At 44.7% G+C, this 22,982-nt stretch overlaps 1 protein-coding gene and 1 pseudogene across 1 annotated transcript in view; both read right to left on the bottom strand.

Moving 5' to 3' along the window:
- Positions 1–7,824: 7,824 nt before the first annotated feature.
- UBB (ubiquitin B) overlaps positions 7,825–22,982 on the bottom strand; it is a 172,830-nt gene continuing 157,672 nt past the window's right edge. Inside the window, exons 2-3 of the mRNA XM_055576434.1 lie at positions 9,571–9,658; positions 7,825–8,889 (exon numbers count right to left, since the gene is read on the bottom strand). Of these exons, the coding sequence (XP_055432409.1) occupies positions 7,966–8,883 (918 nt within the window). The 5' untranslated portion in view covers positions 8,884–8,889; positions 9,571–9,658 and the 3' untranslated portion in view covers positions 7,825–7,965. The remainder of the gene's footprint in view (positions 8,890–9,570; positions 9,659–22,982) is intronic.
- Positions 10,941–22,969, bottom strand: LOC129650832 (enhancer of rudimentary homolog; annotated as a pseudogene).

The raw sequence follows: 22,982 nt of genomic DNA, 5'->3' as shown, positions 1-22,982 counted from the left end.
CAAAAGTGAAGTACTGAGAGCAGAGAAGGCTGCCGTACTACATCCTCTGGGGCGTATTCTGTTCTGTCCATAGGTCCTGACGATTGCAGTGCGTGGGGAACAGATAAGCCCCAGAGGGAGGCACCAGAGAAGCAGCCAGCCACTCCTCACCCCACAGAACAAGCCCTCCAGGCCTGCCTTCACACTTTGCTCTCCAGAGGGAAGCAGCATTAGAGGGACTCTGTCTTGCAACGTCATCCCCCAGGTCTGGGTGTTTGGAGCAGGAGATGATTAGGCAACTGGCAAAATCAGTGGGGTCCTGACCTGTTTTTTCCAGTATCTCCCAAACACAGGAGATCTGGGCTGCCCTGATTTGACTCCAAAGGCCTGGAGCAGAGATTAGAGTCCCTGCAGGTATGGGGCAGGTCCTATGGGTCCTAAGGGAATGGTAGGGGAGTACAGAACCCAGTCCTCCATTTCCTTGTCCCCAGCACCCTGTAGACTCTCACACCCTCTCCTCTCTTGGGGAGGAGCCCGCAGGGTGCCTGACTGTGACCTGGCTTGGTATTTATCACCATGTCCGTTTACCTGTCTGTTCTGCTCCATGACAAAGCATATTTGTCTGGGCAGCCTCAGCACTTTGCTTAGAGTAAGAAGGACCAATCCCCCCCTCCCTTTTTTTCCTTCCTTTTTTTTTTGTTTTAAATTGAAGTATAGTTGACTTACAGTGTTGTGCCAATCTCTGCTATACAGGAGAGTGCCTCAGTTATATATATACTTTTTCATGTTCTTTTCCATTATGGTTTCTCCAAGGAGATTGGATATAGTTCCCTGGGCTATACAGTAAGACCTTGTTGTTAATCTATGCTATATATGATAGTTTGCATCTGCTAATCCCAAACTCCCAGTCCATCCCTCTCCCTCCCTGCAAGAAGGACCAGTTTTATTTCTACAGACCATGAGGCTTTAGAGTAAGGCTCAGAATAACATTCTCATCCTCAGGAGATGTTGGGTCCAGATTTACACATAGCTGTTTGGCCCACCTTCCCAGATGAAAGGGGTTATATTTGCTGATTTCTGGGCAAACCCAAAGCGTGTCCCATAGAAGGTTCTGCCTCTTACCTTCTGTGTTCCGGGGTCACCCTGGAGAGCCTGCATACGTATTATATGTACTTTGAGTGTATATCTTTAGGCATGGGCCCCTTATTTCACTATAAATTTTCACATGTGTGCGTGCTAAGTTGTTTCAGTTGTGTCCGACTCTGTGACACTGTGGACTGTAGCCCTCTAGGCTCCTCTGTCTATGGGATTCTCCAGGCAAGAATACTGGAGTGGGTTGCCATGCCCTCCTCCAGGGCATCTTCCCAACCCAGGGATTGAACCTAGGTCTCTGATAGTCTCCTACATTGGCAGTTAAGTTTTTTACAACTAGCGCTACCTGTGAAGCCCATAAATTTTCACATGAGAAGACTCATCTTAAGACACCTGCTCACTGAGCCCACTGGTCAGAGCTTGGAGGCATGCTGCACGGCGCTGGCTTGAAATAGGAGTGGGGAGGGCAGAGCTGGAAGTGAGACAAGTGATTTATTTTGGGTGGGTGACGTGAGTCTGTGGGGGCGGGGGGGCGGTGGGCAGCCCCTTAGAGGAAATCTTTAGCACTTTACTGGAATCGGGCAGTCTCCACCTGCCTTCTTGTGGTTTTACAGAAGATGGGGGGAGGTAGCAGATGTATCAGCAGCTGGGGGAGGACCTGGAGGAGTGGAGGATGAGAGTGCGGACTCCTCCAGCCCCCGCTGCCCCCCCGCCAGCCCCCGCTGCCACACCTCAGCCCCTGCTGCCTCCCCAGTCCTTGCTGCCCTCCCAGCCCCTGCTGCCCCCCCTCAGCCCCCGCTGCCACACCTCAGCCCCTGCTGCCTCCCTAGTCCTTGCTGCCCCTCCTTAGCCCCCTGCTGCCCCTCCCCCATCACCACCTGTCTTCTGGCCTCTGGAGTTCTTTCTCTTTCTGAGCCCCCTGCTCAGGCCCTTGGGTGACTCAGGGCCTTCTTCCTTCCAGAGGTCCTGGCTGGCATGGGGGCAGGAGCCATACATTCCCGTCAACTTTGCCAGCTTCTTCCAGGAAAAGCTTGGGAGAGAAGTAGAATTATCTAACAGGCCATAAGAGTGTCTGAGTTAAAGTATTGGCTGCAAAAAGAGAGCAGACTGCTTCAGCTTCTAAAGGAGATTATGCTCAGGCCTGATGTTCAGAAAGACAGCTTTCACAGGAGTGGAGGGGACGGGGCACTGCTTCTCAGAAGCCGGGGGCAAGCAGGAGGGTTGGAGCTGCCAGCTAACTTGCCAAGGGGTTGGGGGGAGCCTGGTGTGTGCAAAGGCTGAGGGTTCTGGTTGGTGGGCGGGGGGCATTCTCCCTGAGAAGTGAGGCCTTCTGTGGAAGACCCCTCAAAACCCTCTTTCCCCGCAAACACGGAAGCATCGCCTTCTGGACACAACGGTCAGTAGTTTCCACTCTGCCTCAGGGTGAGCAGAGCAGGTCTGAAGAATGGAGGTTGGGACACGGGCAGGCTCAGCAGACCCTCCATCCCTGTTCCTGCTCCAGAGCGTGCTGTGGGCGCCACGAACTTGCTGCTGCTTGAGGGGCAGGGTGCATGCCCAGCACCTCCATTCCTTCAGCACGTCATCTGTGCCTCCCAAACACTGGCCTTGAGGGGAGGGAAGTCTGCTAGTTTTCAGCTTTGCTCCCTCTCTTCTTTGGCCTGGAAATCCTAAAGAAAAAGATTGCCAGATTCTTTTTCAAATTCCAAACTTAGGTTTTTATAAAGATACCATAAACAAAAGGTGAAACAACACTCTGAAAGACACTATTTATTGCAATCATAAAGAAAAATGATTACTTTTTAGAATATATAAAGCAACATTACCAATTAGCAATATGAACAGGCAATGATGTGAACATGTAAAGTGAAGTCGCTTAGTCCTGTCAGAATTTCCTTCTTTTTCAGGGCTGAATAATATTTCATTGCATATGGTACAAATTTGAAGGGTGACTTTGTAGTAATCACAAATTTCAGTGATGGCATTCTTTGATATCATTCCACTTCTAGTTATAACCTGAAAAAATATTTGCATTTGAGATGAGACATTTACAAAGATGTCCATTGCAGCATTGTTTTATTTATTTTTTGGCTGCACTGTGCAACATGGCCTTCCCTGGTGGCTCAGTGGTAAAGAACCCCCTGCCAAAGCAGGAGACGTGGGTTCAATCCCTGGATTGGGAAGATTCCCCTGGAGAAGGAAATGGCAACCCACTCCTGTATTCTTGCCTGGGAAATCCCATGGACAGAGGAGCCTGGCAGGTTTCAGTCCATGTGGTCACAAAAGAATTGGACATGACTTAGTGAATAAACACCACCAACAATGAGGGATATGGGATCTCAGCTCCCTGACCAGGGATGGAATCTATGGCCCTTGAAGTGGAAGCATGGAGTCCTAACCACTGGCACTCTTTCCCTTGCTAAGTTTCTGCTATACTGGCCTTCATACTGCTTTTGAACTTAAGCTTTCTTCTCTTCCAGGACCTTTGCACACTATGTTCCCTTTGTCTGGATTGCCCTTCCCCCAGATTTGTGAGGCAAGTCCCTCATTTTCTCCAGACCTTGCTCAAATGTCATATTATTTGCAAGGCTTTCCCCGATCATCCAGTGCCCTGTATTCTGCTTTGTTTTTTCACTATAGCACTTTCCATTGCCTAAGAAACGATGTACTTATCTATCTATCGGTCTCCTCTCCTCTTTAAGTTTTGTAAGGACAGACTTGGTCAGCTTTGCTCATTGCTGCATTTCCAATGCTGTAAACAGTGAAAGTGTTAGTTGATCAGTCGTGTCTGACTCTTTGCAACCCCATGGACGCACGAGGTTCCTCTGTCCATGGAATTCTCTAGGCAAGAATACTGGAGTGGGTAGCCATTCCCTTTTCCAGGAGATCATCCCAATTCAGGGACAGAACATGGACTTCCTGCATTGCAGGCAGATTCTTTACCATCAGAGAAAGAGAGTAGATATTTGTTGAATTAATAGATGAGTGGATAAGTAGTCTTTCAGTGGTTTCCTCTGGGGAGTGAAAGAGGTAAGAGATTTTTCACTTTTTACTGGATATTCCTGTATATCATTAGATGTATTTTTATTGAGTTTGCATCACCTTTTTGTTTTAAAAAATCAGAAAAAAAATTAAAAACCACGTCCAAAATTTACTAGTATTTTCTCTGTTAATAGCTGCTTGAAGACAAGCTATAGTAGGTACCACCTGACTAAGAACAACTTATGGAAGAAACATCTAACCTGGAAAGTTTTATCCATCTCCTTGTGTTTGAAAAATATTTTCATTTATATTTTTCTCTTCTGTTTTTGTGTTGCTCTATTTTTTTAAATTATTGTTTTTGATTGCACTGTCTTGATTGTGGCATGCGAGATCTTTAGCTGTGGCATGTGGGATCTAGTTCCCTGACCAAGGATCAAACCTGGGTCCCTTGCATTGGGAGTGTGGGCTGTTAGCCACTGGACCACCAGGGATGTCCCTGTGTTGCTTTATTTTAGCAGTAGCATTTCCAGGCCCAGTTTGTGGCAGTCTCTGAGGCCATGGCAGCAGGTTTCTGTCCTGCAGAGGCTGGGAACAAAGCACAATCAGTAGTGCTGGGCAAGGAGATGTGGATGTGAGGAGTTGTGGCTTAAACAAGGTTTCTCAAAGTGTGAGCGATGGTAACTGATTGAAAAGGAAATTGAAAAAAAGAAAAAGTGAAATTGGACATTGGAACACACTGGACTGAACCACACTAAGCTGGTTCCTCTAAGGCAGAACTTCTTGGAGCCTTGAAGATGGCCCCAAAAGGGAAGATAGCAGACAGCTAGCTTCCTGAGCTCCTGTGCCACAGCATCCTTCTCAGAGGTTGTAACGTTTAGAGGACAAAGCTTGCAAAACAAACGTAAGTTTCTGCCAGTAAAGATGTTTCTTAAGAGGAGTCCTGGCTGGTGGTACATGGTCCAAAGAATAGGTGCTAGAATAAGCTACAGGGTTGGCAGAGACCTATCAGCTGGAATGTGAACCTCACCGTTCAACTTCTGATGACCACAGAAAAGGTGGGGGGGAGAGGATGGTGATAGGATCAAGAAGGTACAAAGAAAGGAAAATCTCAAAACTTATTTCAGCAGTTAATATCGTTACACTAAGGGCAAGATCCTTTCCCAGAAATCAACATTTGTCTAAAGCTTCTATTTTTTAAAAAAGAAAATATTTATTAGTATTTATTCAGCTGCATCGGGTCTTAGCTGCAGCATGTGGACTCTAGTTCCCTGCTGCTGCTGCTTCTAAGTCACTTCAGTCGTGTCCGACTCTGTGCGACCCCATAGACGGCAGCCCAACAGGCTCCCCCGTCCCTGGGATTCTCCAGGCAAGAATACTGGAGTGGGTTGCCATTTCCTTCTCCAATGCATTAAAGTGAAAAGTGAAAGCAAAGTCGCTCAGTCGTGTCCGACTCTTAGCGACCCCATGGACTGCAGCCTACCAGGCTCCTCCATCCATGGGATTTTCCAGGCAAGAGTACTGGAGTGGGGTGCCATTGCCTTCTCCGCTAGTTCCCTGACCAGAGATCAAAACCTGGTCCCCTGCATTGGGACCTCAGAACCATCAGGGAAGTCCCTACAGCTTCCATTTGGAGTTGGCTGGGCTTGATTGAAAGGGCACCATACCTTTGCCCCTTCGGATTGAGGGATAAACGGAGTATATCTAAAACGCAGCCTGTTGAAATTGGGTAAGTCTCATGAGATATAGTCTCCATAAAGAATGAAACAGGACAATTCCCAGTTGATAGCACAGGTTGGTGAAGACCACACAGAGGTTTCCTTGTTCAGACCTCTGGTTGTGTGCAGTTTGCTGAGATCCGTGAATACTTTGAGGGATCCCCAAAGACAGGAGGAAATCCCATGAGAGAATTAGAGCAACAGCTGAAAACTTTTTCCCTCAGGGAATTCACAGGAGTGCAGACCTCAAAGCCTGTCAGGTCAGGTAGTGATTTGGGGGAAAAGGACATTCTTGTCCTATTGCCCAAATCAGCACTAGTCTTCACTACAGCTATTCTGGTGAAATGCTTTTCTCTCAGGTTACGTGTAGAACTTTTAATCTTCAAAACTCAGGTTTAGTTGCAAAAGGCCTATTTAAAAATTCAAGCAAGACTTGTTCAGCAAGCACTAGTTTGGGGACATCCTGAAGGGTTAGGGGAAGGAACCGAATAAAACTTCAGGCATTTTCTGAGCTTTGTGAGGGTTGACATTTGGATCCCAATCCCTGCCTGGCCTGTAACAAGAACTAGGGGCTTGGGCAAGTCAAACACTGGACTGGGAAGGATATAATCTTCCAACCTGACAGCAAATCTAATGCATTCCCTTAAGTCTAAGGAAAGCTTTTAAAAGGCTTAAGGTTTCATTACCACCTCTACTGGTTTAATAGTTTCTTTTTGCCTAAAGTTTTTACCACCACTCAAGCTGAAGCATTAACAGGCTAAAGTTAAGTGCTTATTTCCAGTCTCTAACTTACCCAAGAAAATCAGTCAAGTATTCCAATTTAGTGTATGTTCAAAATTCAGTGGGTTTCTAGGACAAAAGTTGAAACAGCTTTTGCTGCTAAAACAGAGTTCCTAAAGTTATGCACCAAGCTGTTCTCAGGTACACCTCGACTCCTGTGAGGCTTGGCTTTCTACATTTGTGTATCACATCTCTGGGTGATTCTTACCCCTCATGCTATGCTTGTGGTTACACTAGTTTTAGTACCAGAAGTGATTTTCTTAGCAGTGTAAAGCTGAGAACCAGGACTTCCAACTCTTCCCCCTTTACTTCCACACCCAGGCCCTCCCCTTCCTATTTTCAGTTGAAAACCACCACTGAAGAAATTTATGAAGCGGGGGAATGGTAGAGGGCTGTGCCCCCAAATATTCTTACACCACCTTCAACTAGCACTGGGAGTATACTTCCTAATGCTTAACCGTGTTACACCCTTACTCACACCCAACTCTGAAATCCCGTGGAGCCTGCTCCACTGTCCATGAAATTTTCCAGCCAATACCGGAGTGGGTTGCCATTTCCTTCGCCAGGGGATCTTCCCGACCCATTGATCCAACCTGCATTCTCTTGGTTCTCCTGCAGGTTGATTCTTTTTACCACTGCGCCACCTGGGATAGGAACACAAAATATGCTGTGTAGGGCTTCCCTGAGATTCTTACCACCCAGGTTACTGAATCTCCTTCACTGGAGCAATCTCACCTCTACAAGGAGGCAAAGCTGTTGTCATTAGGAACCAATGTTAGTAACCACCGTAGCTCAATTTTTCTCCTTACCCTTGTTGACCAAGGCTCCATTTGTTCTTGGCCCAGTTCACTTAAGAGAAAATTATGGTTCTATTATCTAAGGCTAAACACCTGTAAGTGTAAAGCACCAGAGGAAAAAAGGACAATAGCCAACCAATAATTACAAGATTTCAGAACACAATTGAACAGCCTCAAAACTTCATTTCTCTGTAATAAGTCTTGTTACCCACTATTTGAGGAGGCAGGAAAGTGCTTTCCTTCAATATGCCTCCATACTCTTACAATTTGAAATGGTTTTAATTATACTTTTAAATTTAAAATTTAAATTTAATTATACCAGAATCCTATAGACCTTTAACAAAGTTCTATACCTTGGCACATGGAATGTTTGCCAATGACTTAAAATTTGGTCGCACAAACCTCAAATGCCTTCTTTGAATACCATTTTAACCTGTTGAGTACCCACCATTACCATGTAATTTCACAACAGACACCAAAAATGCATGCAACAAAACTTTTATTAACATTTTGAACAGGTTCAGCTATTACTGAAACTGGTAATTTCTAAACTTAAATTGGGGTAAATGGCTAGAGTGCAGAAGGATGCCATCATTGAACATTATGAATAGAAGACTGAAGAATTAACAGCCACCCCTCAGACGAAGGACCAGGTGCAGGGTCGACTCTTTCTGGATGTTGTAATCAGAAAGAGTGCGGCCATCTTCCAGCTGCTTGCCGGCAAAGATGAGCCTCTGCTGATCAGGGGGAATGCCTTCCTTATCCTGGATCTTGGCCTTCACGTTCTCGATGGTGTCACTGGGCTCCACCTCCAGGGTGATGGTCTTGCCGGTCAGGGTCTTCACGAAGATCTGCATACCACCCCTCAGACGGAGGACCAGATGCAGGGTCGACTCTTTCTGGATGTTGTAATCAGAAAGAGTGCGGCCATCTTCCAGCTGCTTGCCGGCAAAGATGAGCCTCTGCTGGTCAGGGGGAATGCCTTCCTTATCCTGGATCTTGGCCTTCACGTTCTCGATGGTGTCACTGGGCTCCACTTCCAGGGTGATGGTCTTGCCGGTCAGGGTTTTCACGAAGATCTGCATACCACCCCTCAGACGAAGGACCAGGTGCAGGGTCGACTCTTTCTGGATGTTGTAATCAGAAAGAGTGCGGCCATCTTCCAGCTGCTTGCCGGCAAAGATGAGCCTCTGCTGGTCAGGGGGAATGCCTTCCTTATCCTGGATCTTGGCCTTCACGTTCTCGATGGTGTCACTGGGCTCCACTTCCAGGGTGATGGTCTTGCCGGTCAGGGTCTTCACGAAGATCTGCATACCACCCCTCAGACGGAGGACCAGGTGCAGGGTCGACTCTTTCTGGATGTTGTAATCAGAAAGAGTGCGACCATCTTCCAGCTGCTTGCCGGCAAAGATGAGCCTCTGCTGGTCAGGGGGAATGCCTTCCTTATCCTGGATCTTGGCCTTCACGTTCTCGATGGTGTCACTGGGCTCCACCTCCAGGGTGATGGTCTTGCCGGTCAGGGTTTTCACGAAGATCTGCATTTTGACCTATAAGGTTTAAAAGGAAAACGTTACTGTGTCATTTTCAGAATCTTCTACCGCTTTCATAGTTAATTGGTTCTTTAAAACTAACAGATTATATTCTAAAACGCCTTATCTACGTCAAGATCTCTCACAAATCTCCCCTATTCTTTTACTAGACAATGTATCAATCACTGAAGGCAAAATTCCTTAGTCAAGAGGTCTCCCTAACAGGCTGGAGACTCGAAAGTACTTTCCGAGATTATCATCCAGAACTGTTCAGGTACATCGTTAAGATCCCGCCCAATTCCCCCCAAACCTAGTCATCATGTCAGCATTTAGATAAAAAACTTTTTTAAACGCAACTGGGGACCTACACCTCCTCCACGGCAGAATTCGAATTAAAAACGTTTCCAGAAGCCCCCACCGACTACCTCTCTTCCACCTTTCCCCCCTGAAGCAGACGCGATGGAATCTCCATCGGTTAAGTGTCCGTTGACCTGTGCCGGCGGGCGCCCGCGCCAACCGCCCCCGCTCCCGACACGTAAACAAGGCCCGCTCTTCCGGAAAGGCCGGGGCCGCGTCACCTCGCTTCCCCTCCCCCACTCCCACCCGCCTCGTCTCGCGGACTCCCAAGGCCTCTGCGGCTCGCCCTCACGGAAGCCCCTTTCTCCGCTCCTCCCAACGCTCATGGCTGCGGGCCAGTACCTGTGAGTGAATGCGAAGATGCCGCAAATTCAATCACGCAGAGTCACTGCCAAGACGACACAGGAACCCAACAATGCCAGTCGCGTCTAAGCGCTCCGGCTCGGCGGGGCCGATATTTATACAACGTCTGTTGCGTCACTTATCACTCTTACGTAGGCCTAGTGCCCCTGCGCCGCTGAAAGTAGTTCGCCCGGCCCCACCTCTCGCGACGCAGTTATGTCCTTCGACTGAGCTCTAAATTCCTCAGAACCGGAAAAAAGGATCCTAACAAATCAGCTCCTCTCTCCTCCAGATGATCCTTCTTCTCCTTTAGGAAAAGGTAGGAAAATTATCGGGCGGATGAATTCGAGTTAAGGGGCTCTTCCTCGAAAGCTCTGGAAACTTCCTTGCAGCGCCGGCGCTGATTGGTGAGGGGGTGTGCGGCGAGCCGGGCTCTGATTGGTGGGGAAGGCAGTGGCTCGGCTGTTGCTGGGCTCCCGCTGGGGTGATTCGGCGACGACGTTGCTTAGTAACTGAGAGCGCGTGCGCGGCACAGGCGCGCCTTCACTAGAGAAGCATACTTCCGGCTGGGGGTGGAGGAGGGGGTCTTTCCCTCCCGCCTCTTAGGCCCGGACTTCTCAAATGTGTTGTTGGGTTTTAGGTCAAAATATAGCGGGTTCTGCGGTGATTTTCCCGAGAAAGTGGTGGTCTGGAGATGCCCAGGAGGTAGGCGGCGGAGCCCGCAGTTTTTCTGGTGTCTGCTGTGAGGCACAAGCCCCTCTTACATCGGCCGGTTTTATTTTTGTTGTCTGGAGCACAGTTGCGGAACTTTAGTCACGTTGTACAGTTAGGGTGCTTTGGTAGTGCTTTGAGGAGACGAAATCTAGACTTGGGACTCCGTGCTGGGCCCGAGTATCCCCCAAACCCCTCCGCCCCACCGACCGAGGAGGACCCCTCCTCCACCGCGGAGGCGTTCCCCTGACAAGGAGGTTCCTCCCGACCTCCCTCCACGCGGGGCACTCCTCCCCGCAACGTCTCCCACGCGGAGGCCTCCCCCAACTCCCCATTCCTCGCCACGAACCCCCACCCCCCGCGGTGGAGGCCTTCTCCCCCTTCCTCATTGCGGAGTCCCCACACTGCCCACCGCTCCACTGCACAGCTCCCTCTCCCCCCAATCCCCGCTCCAGGTACCCGGTGGCCGTGCTTAGAAATGCCTCCGCACATCCCTTTCCTTCACTGCTGTTTGTCCAGACCCCGAGTGAAAGATGATGTGGATCGGGGACCCGACAACCCACATGGAGAGACAGAATTCACACACGAGAGAATTCGCGACACTAGCGTTTTTAGTGTTCCATCAATAGGTTGGTTGTGCCAGCGACATTACGGGTGGTTTAACCAGCTAGGACCCCGCCGCGGGTGTGGCCGCTGGTCAGCAACGAGATAACCGGGGGAACGTGACTAAGACAGACGTGTTTGGGTCCGCAGCCACGCAGCCCGGCGGCTGAGTCATGCTGGTGGGGGTGTAAATAAACATGGAAGTGGCTGTTGCGTAGCAGCAACCTCGCGAAGTTAGGAGACCTGGAGATGTGCACCTTACTACAGAGTGGCTAGTTATCACTTAGAGAAGGTCGTGAGTCTAAATGACAATCCTTCAACGCTTAACAGTAAGAGGAGGTACAATGTGACAAGCATTTGAGTTAACGCCCAGACGGTGATAAATTTATTATGACTTGCTAAAATCTTTTTACATGAATGATAGGAGATAGAAATAAACAGTTTCTTGAAAATAATTTGGTCGATGATGTAGTTGATAAAACGTTTATGGTAAAAAGTATGGATTTTCGTTTTTGTTAGTCTGACAGTCAGTAGTCTGAGCTTGTTTCACTAACTGACAGCTCCTCTTAAGTCATCCCTGTGAATTGGTGAAATGATCTAGAATGGAGATCTCATGGTTTGATATGGTTGCAGGGCCGGGAATTCTAGCAGTTGCCAGAAGTTAGTCATACAGCTTCCTGGTTTAATGTTTGAACAAAGGGCATTTGGTAACCTCAGCACAGAAAAATGTTTTCAGAAAACAGGCGTATGCGTGCCATGTTTAATAGACAAGATGAGTTTTTTTTATGGTGTGTTTTTTAATGAAACTTTTAACAATAGCGTCATTTCTGGTGATTGTAAAAGGTAGTCTGTAAACACATTAAAGAATAGACCGACAAAAATCCCTGAAATCACAAATTTGAAAATCTAGCACAGTACTTGGCCTTGTGCTTAATAAATGTTTGTTCAGTGAACTGTAGTTTCCCTTTTGTTCAACTAGGGGGAAAAAACTGTTGACAGCCTTAGACACTTAAAACACAAAGCAAAAAGACAGTATTTATTTAATAACCATGTGCAAATGGTTTTGCCTAGGCAGTTCCCTTTTGAAAGAAAGAATTTGATTCTAAGATTCAAAGTGATTTTTTACTTCGCTAGATGTCTTTTAATAAAAATCTGTGAGAACACTGTTTCCAATTACAAATTCACAATTGTTTTCTTGACATTATCAGCTGACATTTAAAATACAGAGTTATTCTGTGGTTTGTCATTTCCTTGTTTGGCAGTGTATTGCAACAGAATTATGAGACTAATTCTGATTTCTTACCAGCAAGTTAGAAACTTTGATGTTGAGTGCCCAAATGAACACAGAGCAAAATTCTAAATTGTCTTAAAAGTGGTCCTCAACATTTTTAAAATTTGTCCATTTAAAAATAGCTATTCAAGGTATTTCTCTGGTGGTCCAGTGGCTAAGACTCCAGGCTTCCCATGCAGGGGGCCAGGGTTTGATTCCTGGTCATGAAGTAGATTCCAGTACCTCAATAAAGACTGAAGATCTGGAGTGATGCAGCTGAGACCCAGAGCAGCCAAATAAGTAAAAATTTTTAAAAGAATAGCTATTCAAAAAGATTTTCACTGTGAAAGATTGTATACATATATGAAAGTTGGAGATAATATAACAAACACCATATAACCACCACCCAACTTTGTTAATCTTAACAAAATAACAAAAGCTGTTTTGCTTAAGCTTTTAAAAATATTTTAGTGAAAAAAACATAGGGTATAAAATTTACTATCTTACGAACTATGCACTTTTAAAAAAACATTTTAAAAAATATTATTTATCTTCGGCTGTGCTAGGTCTTTGTTGATGCGTGGACTTTATCTGGTTGTGGTGAGCAGGGCCTACTCTCTAGTTGCAGTGTGTAGGCTTCTCATTTTGGTGGCGTCTCTTGTTGTGGAGCAAAGGCTTTAGGCACTTGGGCTTCATTGGTTTCAGCCCACAGACCAACTATACACTTATAAATGTACAGTTTAGTAGTGTTAACTGTGTTCACATTATTGTATAACATATCTAGAATTTTTCCTCTTGCCAATCTGAAACTCTATACCCATTAAATAACAACTCCCCATTTCTCCTTCCCCTAACCATCATTCTACTTTGTATGATTTTGACTATCTTAGGTAAGTTATGTAAGTGGAATCATACAGTATTTGTGAGTGTGACAAAATTTCCTTTTTTAGGCTGAATAGTATTCCTTTGTATGTATGCAGCACATTTTGTCTATCTGTGTATCTATCTATGCATATGTGGATTGCTTTCACCTCTTGGCTTTTGTGAATAATGAGCTGCTACAGTGAACATGGTTGTGCAAATATCTCTTTAAGATCTTGCTTTCAGTTCTTTTGAATATGCACTTACAAGTGAGATTGCTGGATCTTAAGGTAATTCTATTTTTAATTTTTTTGAACTGTTTTTCACAGAAACTCCACCATTTTACATGCCTCCCCAGTGTACAACTTTGATTGTTCCACATCCTCACAAACATTTGTTATTTAAAAAAAATGATTGCCCCCATGGGTGTAAGATGACACCTCACTGTGGCTTTGATTTGCATTTCCCTAATGATTTTTTTATATAAAAATAATTACAGATTCATAAGAACTCACAAAAATATAGAGATGTCTCAATGTACCCTTCACCCATTTTCCCCCAATGACAGCAGCTTACACAGTTGTAGTACAATGTCAAAACCAGGAAATTAACATTGGTGCAACACACAGACCTTATTCAGACTTCAGCAGTTTTACATGCACTTTAGTATGTGTGCAGTTGTATGCAGTTTTATCACGTGGGTAGTAGATTCATGTCACCCCACCACGGTCAAGGTACAGAGCTGTTTTCATCACTACAAGGATAACCTCTTATGGTCAGTCACAGCTTCTCTTACCCCTTCCCCACAAGCCCAGGGAGTCATTAATCCATTCTGCATCTTTTATAATTTTGTCATTTTAAGAATGTGGCATAAATGGAATCATACAGTATGTAACCTTTTGACATTTTTCATGTAAAATTCATCTGAATTGTTGAATATATGAAGAGTTCATCCGTTTTTGCTGCTGAATAACTTTCTGTGGTATATGTGTCCCACAGTTGGTTTATTCATTCACCTACAGATGGACTTTCGGGATGTTTCCAGTTTTTGGCTATTACAAATGTTAAGTAACAAAAACTCAACTGAATAAATACAAGGATCACATGAATGTATTCAACAATTTGTAAATCAGGAAACGTCCCATCTAGCAATAGAGCTCTGTTGAGCTGCAGTAAAGAAAAGATTTTTAAAGGCAGAGAGGAAGCAGAAAAAAGGAAAGAATTAGCAAAGAATACCTTGTTTTTAGGCGAGGCTGCCTTCCTTGCCTAAGGGGAAGGGCAGAGGTATCCCCTGATCACAGGGATGGATCCTAGTGCTGACCAGGACATTCCAGGTTGTCTGGTTAAAGGTCAGTTTCCGGGGGAAGCTTGTAACTGCAGTTGGGTTAGGAATGAAGTCTTAGATTGTTTCCCTGGGGCCTGACACAAGTAACTCCTCTTTGGGCATTTTGTCTCAAAACACAAGCTTCTCTGATCATTCATGTATATTTTCATGTAAGCAGATGTTTTTCTTTCCCTGGGATGAATGCCCAGTAGTGTAATTTCTGGGTTATCAGGTATGTGTATGGTTAGGTCTTTAAGAAACTGCCATTTCCAGAGGGGTTGTATTATTTACTGTCCCACCCCCTGTGTCTGTGAGATGCAGTTTCTTTGCACCCTCACAACATTTGGTATTGTCACTTTTTTTTTAAGTTTTAGCTATGTAATTCTTGTGCAGTGTTTAGATGTTGAATTTTCGTTTCCCTAATGATTAATGATGTTGCATGTATTTTCATGTGCTTCTTTGCCATGTGGATTTTGTTTTTGCTGAAATACCTGTTCATCTCTTTTGCTTATTTTGTAATTGGATTGTTTACCTTTTTTACTGTTGAGTTTTGAGAGTTCGCTATATATTCTACATACAAATTCTTAGAAAATACAGGTATTTTCTTCCATTCTATAAGTTGTCTTTTCACTTTCTTGGTGGTGTCTTTTGAAGTACAAAAGTTTGTTATTTTGAGATGTCTTAACACTCTGTCTTATGCTTACCTGATCTCTTCCACAATCACCTCCATTTCACCCAAGCAACAAACCTCGACATCACCTAAAACGATCGCACTCTGCTTCCTGAAACCCCAGTACTCAACTCTCAGAGCCCAACCTCTTGCCCATCTACCTATCTTTCTGCTTTGTTACATCCGCTCTGTAAACCTTCTAAGACCTGCAGTTCCCCAGTTCCCTGTTTTCTCCTCTTCACAGCATATTTCATAGAGCAAAATTTAAAATTTTTGACCAAGTCCAATTTGTTGGTTCTTTAATGGATTGTGCTTTTGGTGTCATGTCTAAGAGTTCTTCACTCAGCCCTAGATCCCAAAGACTTTGTCTGTGTTTTCCCTACATGTAAATCTATGACTCATTTTGAGGCTTAAGTTGAGGTTCATTCTTTCACTTTTGGATGTCAAATTCTCCAGTTTCACCATGGAAACACTGTCTTTCCTCCATTGAATTACTTTTGTGCCTTTGTCAAAACTCAGTTGGCTGGACCTGTATGGATCTGTGTTAATTTTTTGTTTGTTTTTGTTTGTCAATCCCAGGAACCTTTTAAAACTAATAACATACATTAATGTTTCCATAAATACTAAATGTTACTGTAGATTGAATGTGACCCCCCCAGAATTCACGTGTTGAAACCTAATCCTAGTGTGATATTTGGAGGTGAGGCCTTTGTGGGTGATTAGGCCACGAGAGCAGAGCTCTTAAAAATGGGCCTAGTGTCCTTATGAAAGGTCCCAGAGAGCCCCCTTGCCCCATGTAAGGACATAGGAAGTGGCCCCTCACCAGACACTGTATCTGCCAGCACCTTAATGTTGACTTCCCAGCTTCCAGAACTGTGAAAAAAATAAAATATGTTTCTGTTGTTTATAAGCTGCTCAGCCTGTGATGTTCTGTTATAGTAGCCTGAACAGACTAAAACACCTGTTTTTAGACTTTATGTAAATGATGTCATACTCTAGCTATCATTCTACAACTTCCCTTTTTTAATATTGTTTTTTGTGGCTTAGCTGTGTTGATAAAGCTAGTTCAATTGCTTTAGCTGCTGTGTAGTATTCTCCTATGTGAAGATATCACAGTTTAACATCAAGATATTCCTAGTTTTCACTGTTACAAACAAAAATGCTAAAATAATTTTAAATTTTTATTTTATGTTTATTTGTTTTTTTTTCTGTTTATTTGTTTTTATAAAAAATATTTATTTGTTTTTGGCTGCATCAGGTCCTAGTTACAGCACTCCAGATCTTTGTAGTGGCTCATGGACTTAATTGTCCTGCAGTGTGTGGGATTTTAGTTCCGCGACCAGGGATCGAACCCGTGTCCCCTGCATTAGAAGGCAGATTCTTAACCACGGGATCACCAGGGCAGTCCTTTGAAGTTTAATGTTGAGCCAAGAGAAAAACTAGGTTTGTTGGTTTCTTTGCTCATTCAGCAGACATGTCCAGCAGCTTCTGGGTATGGAAGGCTTTGGGGTTGCTGACTTGGGTAGGACACGGGCCCCCACCCAGTGGGGTCATGGTTTTAGTGCGAATAAAGGGCATCATTGTGATCCTGAGAGTATTTATCCTAATGAGTTGTTGGAAGATTCAATGAGTTAACTCATGTAAAGGGTTGAGAAGAAAGCCCAGTTTATAGGGGGTGCTTGATCAATGCTAGCTACTGTTGTCAATCTTGAAAGGCAAAAATGGCTTAGTGGTTAAAGCACAGACTGGATTGGGTTGAAATCTTGACTCTACCATTTACTCACTGTGACTGTCAGTGAGTTATTCAACTTCTCTGGGCCTCAGTGTCTTCATGTATATAGGGCAGAGATAGTAATAATACCTAGCTTACAGGTTTTTTTTTTAAATTATTTATTTGGCATCATTGCATCATGCAGGAACTTGCTGTGTGGCGCCAGAGCTTAGTTGCTCGGCAGCATGTGGGATCTTAGTTCCCTGACGAGGAATCGAACTCAGATCCCCTGTATTGCAAGGTGGATCCCTAACCATTGGGCCACCAGGGAGGTCCCCCTTACAGGGTTTTTGAGGGTTGAATGAACCTGCCTTGCAAGGTTAGTTTCTATAGGTAGAATGCTTAGAACAGTTTTTGGTACACAGGAAGCACTCAGTAAATGTTAGCTGCACAAACAAGGAGAAGTACATAGACTTCTCTGGGGCATAGAAGAGGAAGGAGCTGTCTAGCTGCCTGGAGGAGGGTAGCAGAGCAACCCAAAAGTTACCACAAAGGAATTACTTAGAAGCCCAATCTCAGGGAGGAGTCAGGATTGTCCAGAGAGAGAGGAGCAGGTGAAAAGTGAGAAGGCATAGTGTGATAAAGAACGGGTGTTTACGTATTTGTGTCTGGGATTTAGGGGGACTGCAGGTGGAAAATAAGCCTAGAGAAGGAGGCAGAGCTCAACACTCCAGCAGCTTCACTACCTCTAGCAGTCCTGCTGTCCCAGGCGTTTCCCACTTCTGGACCTTGGCACTTGATGTTTTCTTTGCCCAGAACTCTTCTGTGGCTCTTGCTGTCTCCTACTTTATGCAGTGTAAACATCATATCTTCATAAAGGCCTTCTCTAACACCCATTCCTGCTCCCGGTACTCAACTGCAGCACCTTGGTTATTTCTTTCAAAATGAGTTCATGTTTACATAATCCATAATTGTATTGCTTACATGGTTGTTTATCTCTTTGTTTCCTCCACTAGAATATAAATTCTATGAGGTACAGACCAGGTCCCTCTGGTTTATCACCATACCTCCACTCTTAGCCAGCTGGCATGCAGCCTAGTGTATGGTCAGCACTCAGTAAATATTTGTTGAAAGAATGAATGACTAATGAAGGACCTGGCTTACTATGCTGAGGACTTTAGATTCTTCTTGGAGGTGTTCTGCATGGGAAGGACATGTTCAGATTGCTACTGTAGAATGATAACTAGGTGACATCATAGCAGGTGCATAGAAAGGGGATGAGATCAGAGACCAGCACTCCAGATGTGGTGGCCATTGGCCAAGTAGGAGATGTTGAGCATCTATGAATAGACCAGATCAACAAAGCTCAGCATCCCTAAGCAAGCAGCAGGAAAGAACTAGTCAAATCAAAGCAGAGCACTGTTATTTATTGTTGTTGTTCAGTCGTGTCTGACTGTTTGCAACCCCATGGACTGCAGCGTGCCAGGGTCCCCTGTCCTTCACCATCTCCTGGAACTTGCTCAAATTCATGTCCATTGAGTCGGTGATGCCATCCAACCATCTCATCCTCTGTCATTCCCTTCTCTTCCTGCCTTCAGTCTTTCCCAGCCTCAGGGTCTTTTCTAATGAGTCAGCTCTTCACATCAGGTGGTCAATATCTGAGCTTGAGCTTCAACATCAGTCCTTCCAATGAATATTCAGGACTGATTTCCTTTAAGATTGACTGGTTTGATTTCCTTGCAGTTCAAGGGACTCTCAAGAGTCTTCAGTACCACAGTTCAAAAGCATCAATTCTTTGGTGCTCAGCCTTCTTTATGGTCCAACTCTCACATCCATACATGACTACTGGAAAAAGCATAGCTTTGACTATACAGACCTTTGTTGGCAAAGTAATGTCTCTGCTTTTTAATATGCTGTCTAGGTTGGTCATAGCTTTTCTTCCAAGGAGCAAGTGTCTTTTAATTTCATGGCTGCAGTCACCGTCTGCAGTCATTTTGAAATCCAAGAAAATAAAGTCTCTCACTGTTTCCGTTGTTTCCCATCTATTTGCCATGAGGTGATGGAAGTGATGGGACCAGATGCCATGATCTTTGTTTTCTGAATGTTGAGTTTGAAGCCCGCTTTTTCACTCTCCTCTCCCACTTTCATCAAGAGGCTCTTTAGTTCCTCTTTGCATTCTGCCACAAGGGTAGTGCCATCTGCGTGTCTGAGGTTATTGATATTTCTCCCAGCAATCTTGATTCCAGCTTGTGCTTCATCTAGCCCAGCACTTCACAAGGTGTACTTTGCATAAATGTTAAACAAGCAGGGTGACAAGTATTGTTATTTTATCCTTGTTTCAGAGTAGTACCTAGATGACTGACCTAAATGTTTGTAGTGTAACAAAATAAAAGATAAATGGATGGGGAGCTTATAACAAAGGAGAAAAAAAGGAAAATGAGGAGTGAGATAAGTATAGAAAATGCTGGCTTTGAAGTCAGTCTGTTTGCTAGAAGTGGGCCACAGATGGTTTTGGTAGTTTTTTTCCCCAACCAGTGTGGAAAGAGAGAGACACAATCAATTATATACATGATGAGTCCTTGTGATACGTTGTAGTACAGCCATGCAATGGAGTACTGCTGCTGCTGCTAAGTCACTTCAGTCGAGTCTGACTCTGTGCGACCCCATAGACAGCAGCCCACCAGGGACCCCCGTCCATGGGATTCTCCAGGCAAGAACACTGGAGTGGGATGCCATTTCCTTCTCCAATGCATGGAAGTGAAAAGTGAAAGCAAAGTCGCTCAGTCGTGTCCAACTCAGTGACCCCATGGACTGCAGCCCACCAGGCTCCTCCGTCCATGGGAGTACTACTCAGAATTAAAAATAAATTAAGTATTTATACATATATAAACAACTTGGATGAATCTCAAAAAAATTATGTTGAATGAAAGCAGCCAGACAAAAAAGGGTACAGGGTACAGACGGTGTAATTCCATTCCATATAAAATTCTTTGGCTCCTATTCCTGGGCCAGGTATTGGAGAAGATGGTTTTTCTGATGTCTCATCTACATTCTGGCCTCTAGGCCCCAGGCTGAGCACAGAGTGGTCTCGAATGGGCGTGTCCATCGCTGGAGAATCCAGCAGCTCACTCACTGCCAGTCACTCCTCTGCTTCCTGTTGTTCCCGAATCAGATCCAGAGTCCTCGCTGTGGCTTTCAGGCCCAGTGAGGTTAGAGGGAACCTCCTGCTCAGTGCCGCCCCCACTGCACTCCCTCAGTCCCTCTAATCCTCCCCCAACAGCCTTCCTTCCGTCTCCCAGACCCATCTCGCCCTTGCTGCTCTTGGGGCTTGTGTTCGTCCTTCTGCTTGGACTGCTCTTCCTTTTTATCCTATCATTCAGGTTTCAACTCAGGAGTCTGCTCCTCAGAGAAGTCTTCTCTGACCACATTGTCCTACCTACTGGAATACTCTGTTCTTGCCTTCAGCACACTTATTGATGCCTGAGCTTGCTGTGCTCACTCATTTTTCACCTCCTGTACATTGGAAGTCCAGAAGGTCAGAGACTGTGTTATCATGGTGTCCAGACTGATGCCTGGCACACAGTAGGTGCTCAGTGGGCATCTGCAGGCTGTAACTCTCCCGCCCAGACCAAGTGGGTCAATGTCCAGGCTCATTGGAAGGCACTGTGGTACAGGAGACAATGGGCTCCAGCGCACAGCGTTGTCCCTCAGACCCCAGTGGACATCAGCAGGGCAGTGACCTGTTTGGTCACATCTAAATGAAAAAATATTTGTGTGTGTTCCTCAATTAGGTAAAGACCTCTTAATTATGATACCACAAATGTAATCTGTAAAATAAAACATTGATAAATTGGAATTAATTACATTCTATCTGCCCAGGGACTTCCCTGGTAGTCCAGTGGCTAGGACTCTGCACTCCCAGTGTGGTGGGCCCAGGTTCAATCCTTGGTTAGGGAACTAGATCCCATAAGCCACAACTAAGACTCAGTGCAGCCAAATAAATATTTTAAAAAATAAAATCTATCTCCCAAACCCTCATATAGGAATATGATGATAACATACTTGCAAATCAGATTCTAAAATCATTAGATGGTTAAATACTATTCTCCCTGGAAGTCTTTGGGGAGTGTGGCCATTTTTAAAAAATTGATTAGCACTATATTTTTAAAACTTTGGGTAGCTATACCAACTCAGAGAGCTTGCCTGGGTTTTTTCCAAACCTGCCTGATAATTTGTCTGATCTTGCTTCTTTCATTCATTCAGCAAATTTACTGAGTGCTTGCTTACAGTCCTGGCGTGCTGCAGTCCACAGGGTCACAAAGAGTCAGACACGACTTAGCAACGAAACAACAATGTTCCAGGCATAGGTCAAAGCCCTGAGAACGCGATAATGAACAAGACAGATGGAGTTCCTGGTTCAGGGAGCTCAGTTTCTCGTAGGGAGGCAGACAACAAAACAAAACGACCTTTAACGTGTTAGGTAGTGATGAGGGCTATGGAATAAAGCTAAGGTTAGAGAGAGGTGCTGCTCTATTAGGTAGCACGATGGCCTCTCTGAAAAGGTGGGCGTTTGAGCAAACACCTGCTTAAGGTGAAAGAGCCTGTCACACAAGTAAGGCGCAGAGAGTAGAGAGTGGATTCTGGCAAAAACACAGCTGGAGAATGCTTGCTGAGGTCCAGGGATGCAAAGGAAGCTGTGACTGGAGCTCAGAGTGAGAGCAAGTGGCGAGAGGCCAGCGGGGGGTCGGGGAAGGTCTTGTGTGGACTGGTTCATAGGTGATGGTGAAGAGTTTGGATTTTACCCTAATTTTGATGGGACGTCCCTTCGTCTCTCTTGCTCACTGCTATATCCCCAGGGCCATGGACAGGACCTGGCACATAGATAGTAGAGTTGTTTGTTTGTTTTTCCCAAATCCACCTGTAGATTTAAGCATCTCTGATCAAAATTATAACAGGATTTTATGGGGGACTTGAACAGCAAATCAAAAATTTTTATGGTGACTTCCCCGGCAGTCTGTGGTTAAGATTCCTCCCTTCCACTGCAGGGGTGTGAGTTTGATCCCTGGCTGGGGAACACAGCATACCTTTGGAATAGCCCCCCCCAAAAATTTTTTTATATGGATGTGCAAAGGTCTGAGAACAGTCAAGACACTCCTGAAGAACCAAGATATCAAGCCTTTATTACATTTTAAAGTTATAATAAGACAGTGTGATCAGCTCAGGATCAGTAAAACAGACTAGAAGCTCAAAGAAAAAGCCATGTATATAAAAAAGCCTAATATACATTCAGTAAAGAAGGGACTATTGGAAAAAATGAAAATAAATCCCTGTTCAGTACCACACCAAAAACTAAATTATGGCCAGATTTAGGCCTTAACTGTGAAAGGCAAAACTTTATATATTTTTTACAAGGACATCTAGGCAAATATCTTCATGACCAAGGAAAAGAGCTTTGGTAGAGCTTTCATAAATTCAACTACATTAAAACTGGGCACTTGAATTACTTCTAGTGAAACTGAGAAACTCAGTTTTATTTATTTTTAACTAAAGAACATTTATTTGTTTTTCACCAAGACTTTGTCTTGAGGACGTAACTAAACTGCGCCACCACTCCCCACCCCAATTTGAAGGAGGATTAGTACAGTGGATGTTATAAATTTATAAAGCAAGTATGAACAGTTTGAGGGACTGGAACCAACGTTAACTGACAAAAACCAACTTCCATGTAAATCATCGTAAAAATGTTTAAGTAATAAAAAGGGGGGGAGGGGGCAAAGGCAGTTGCAGATTGAACAAGATCATCACATAATACATTCAATTCTGGCTAGGGTATACCAAAATGGAAACAGGATAAATATAATACAAAAGTTCCACTACAGCACACTGCACACAGCTGTGTTCCAAGCCACCCCCATCCCCCTAATGCTTCCAAACTCAACTGTTTCCCAGCCTGTTGGGCCTGGTGATGAAGGAGCATGTAGATCTTCTCTTTAATCCAATGTTTGTTATAAGGCTGGTATGTCTGGGTATCAGCTCTGTAAACAATGCAGCTGAGGTCTGCTAGGTCATCAATAAAATCAGACAACTGACTGATATCATATGTTATAGAGGGGCTGTTGGAATTCATTTTCTTCAGATGTTCTTCATACATTTTACAGACACCTTCCATATACTCATTCACAGATTCATAGCATAAGTTCTGCCTTCTGGGCTCTTGGTAGGCTGTGCCAGTAAGATGGTGTGAGACATTGCGCCAAAGTCT

The sequence above is a fragment of the Bubalus kerabau genome, chromosome 4, assembly GCF_029407905.1.
Source record: "Bubalus kerabau isolate K-KA32 ecotype Philippines breed swamp buffalo chromosome 4, PCC_UOA_SB_1v2, whole genome shotgun sequence".
Classification (NCBI taxonomy): Eukaryota; Metazoa; Chordata; class Mammalia; order Artiodactyla; family Bovidae; genus Bubalus; species Bubalus kerabau.
This window is presented reverse-complemented; position numbering and strand designations above follow the sequence as displayed.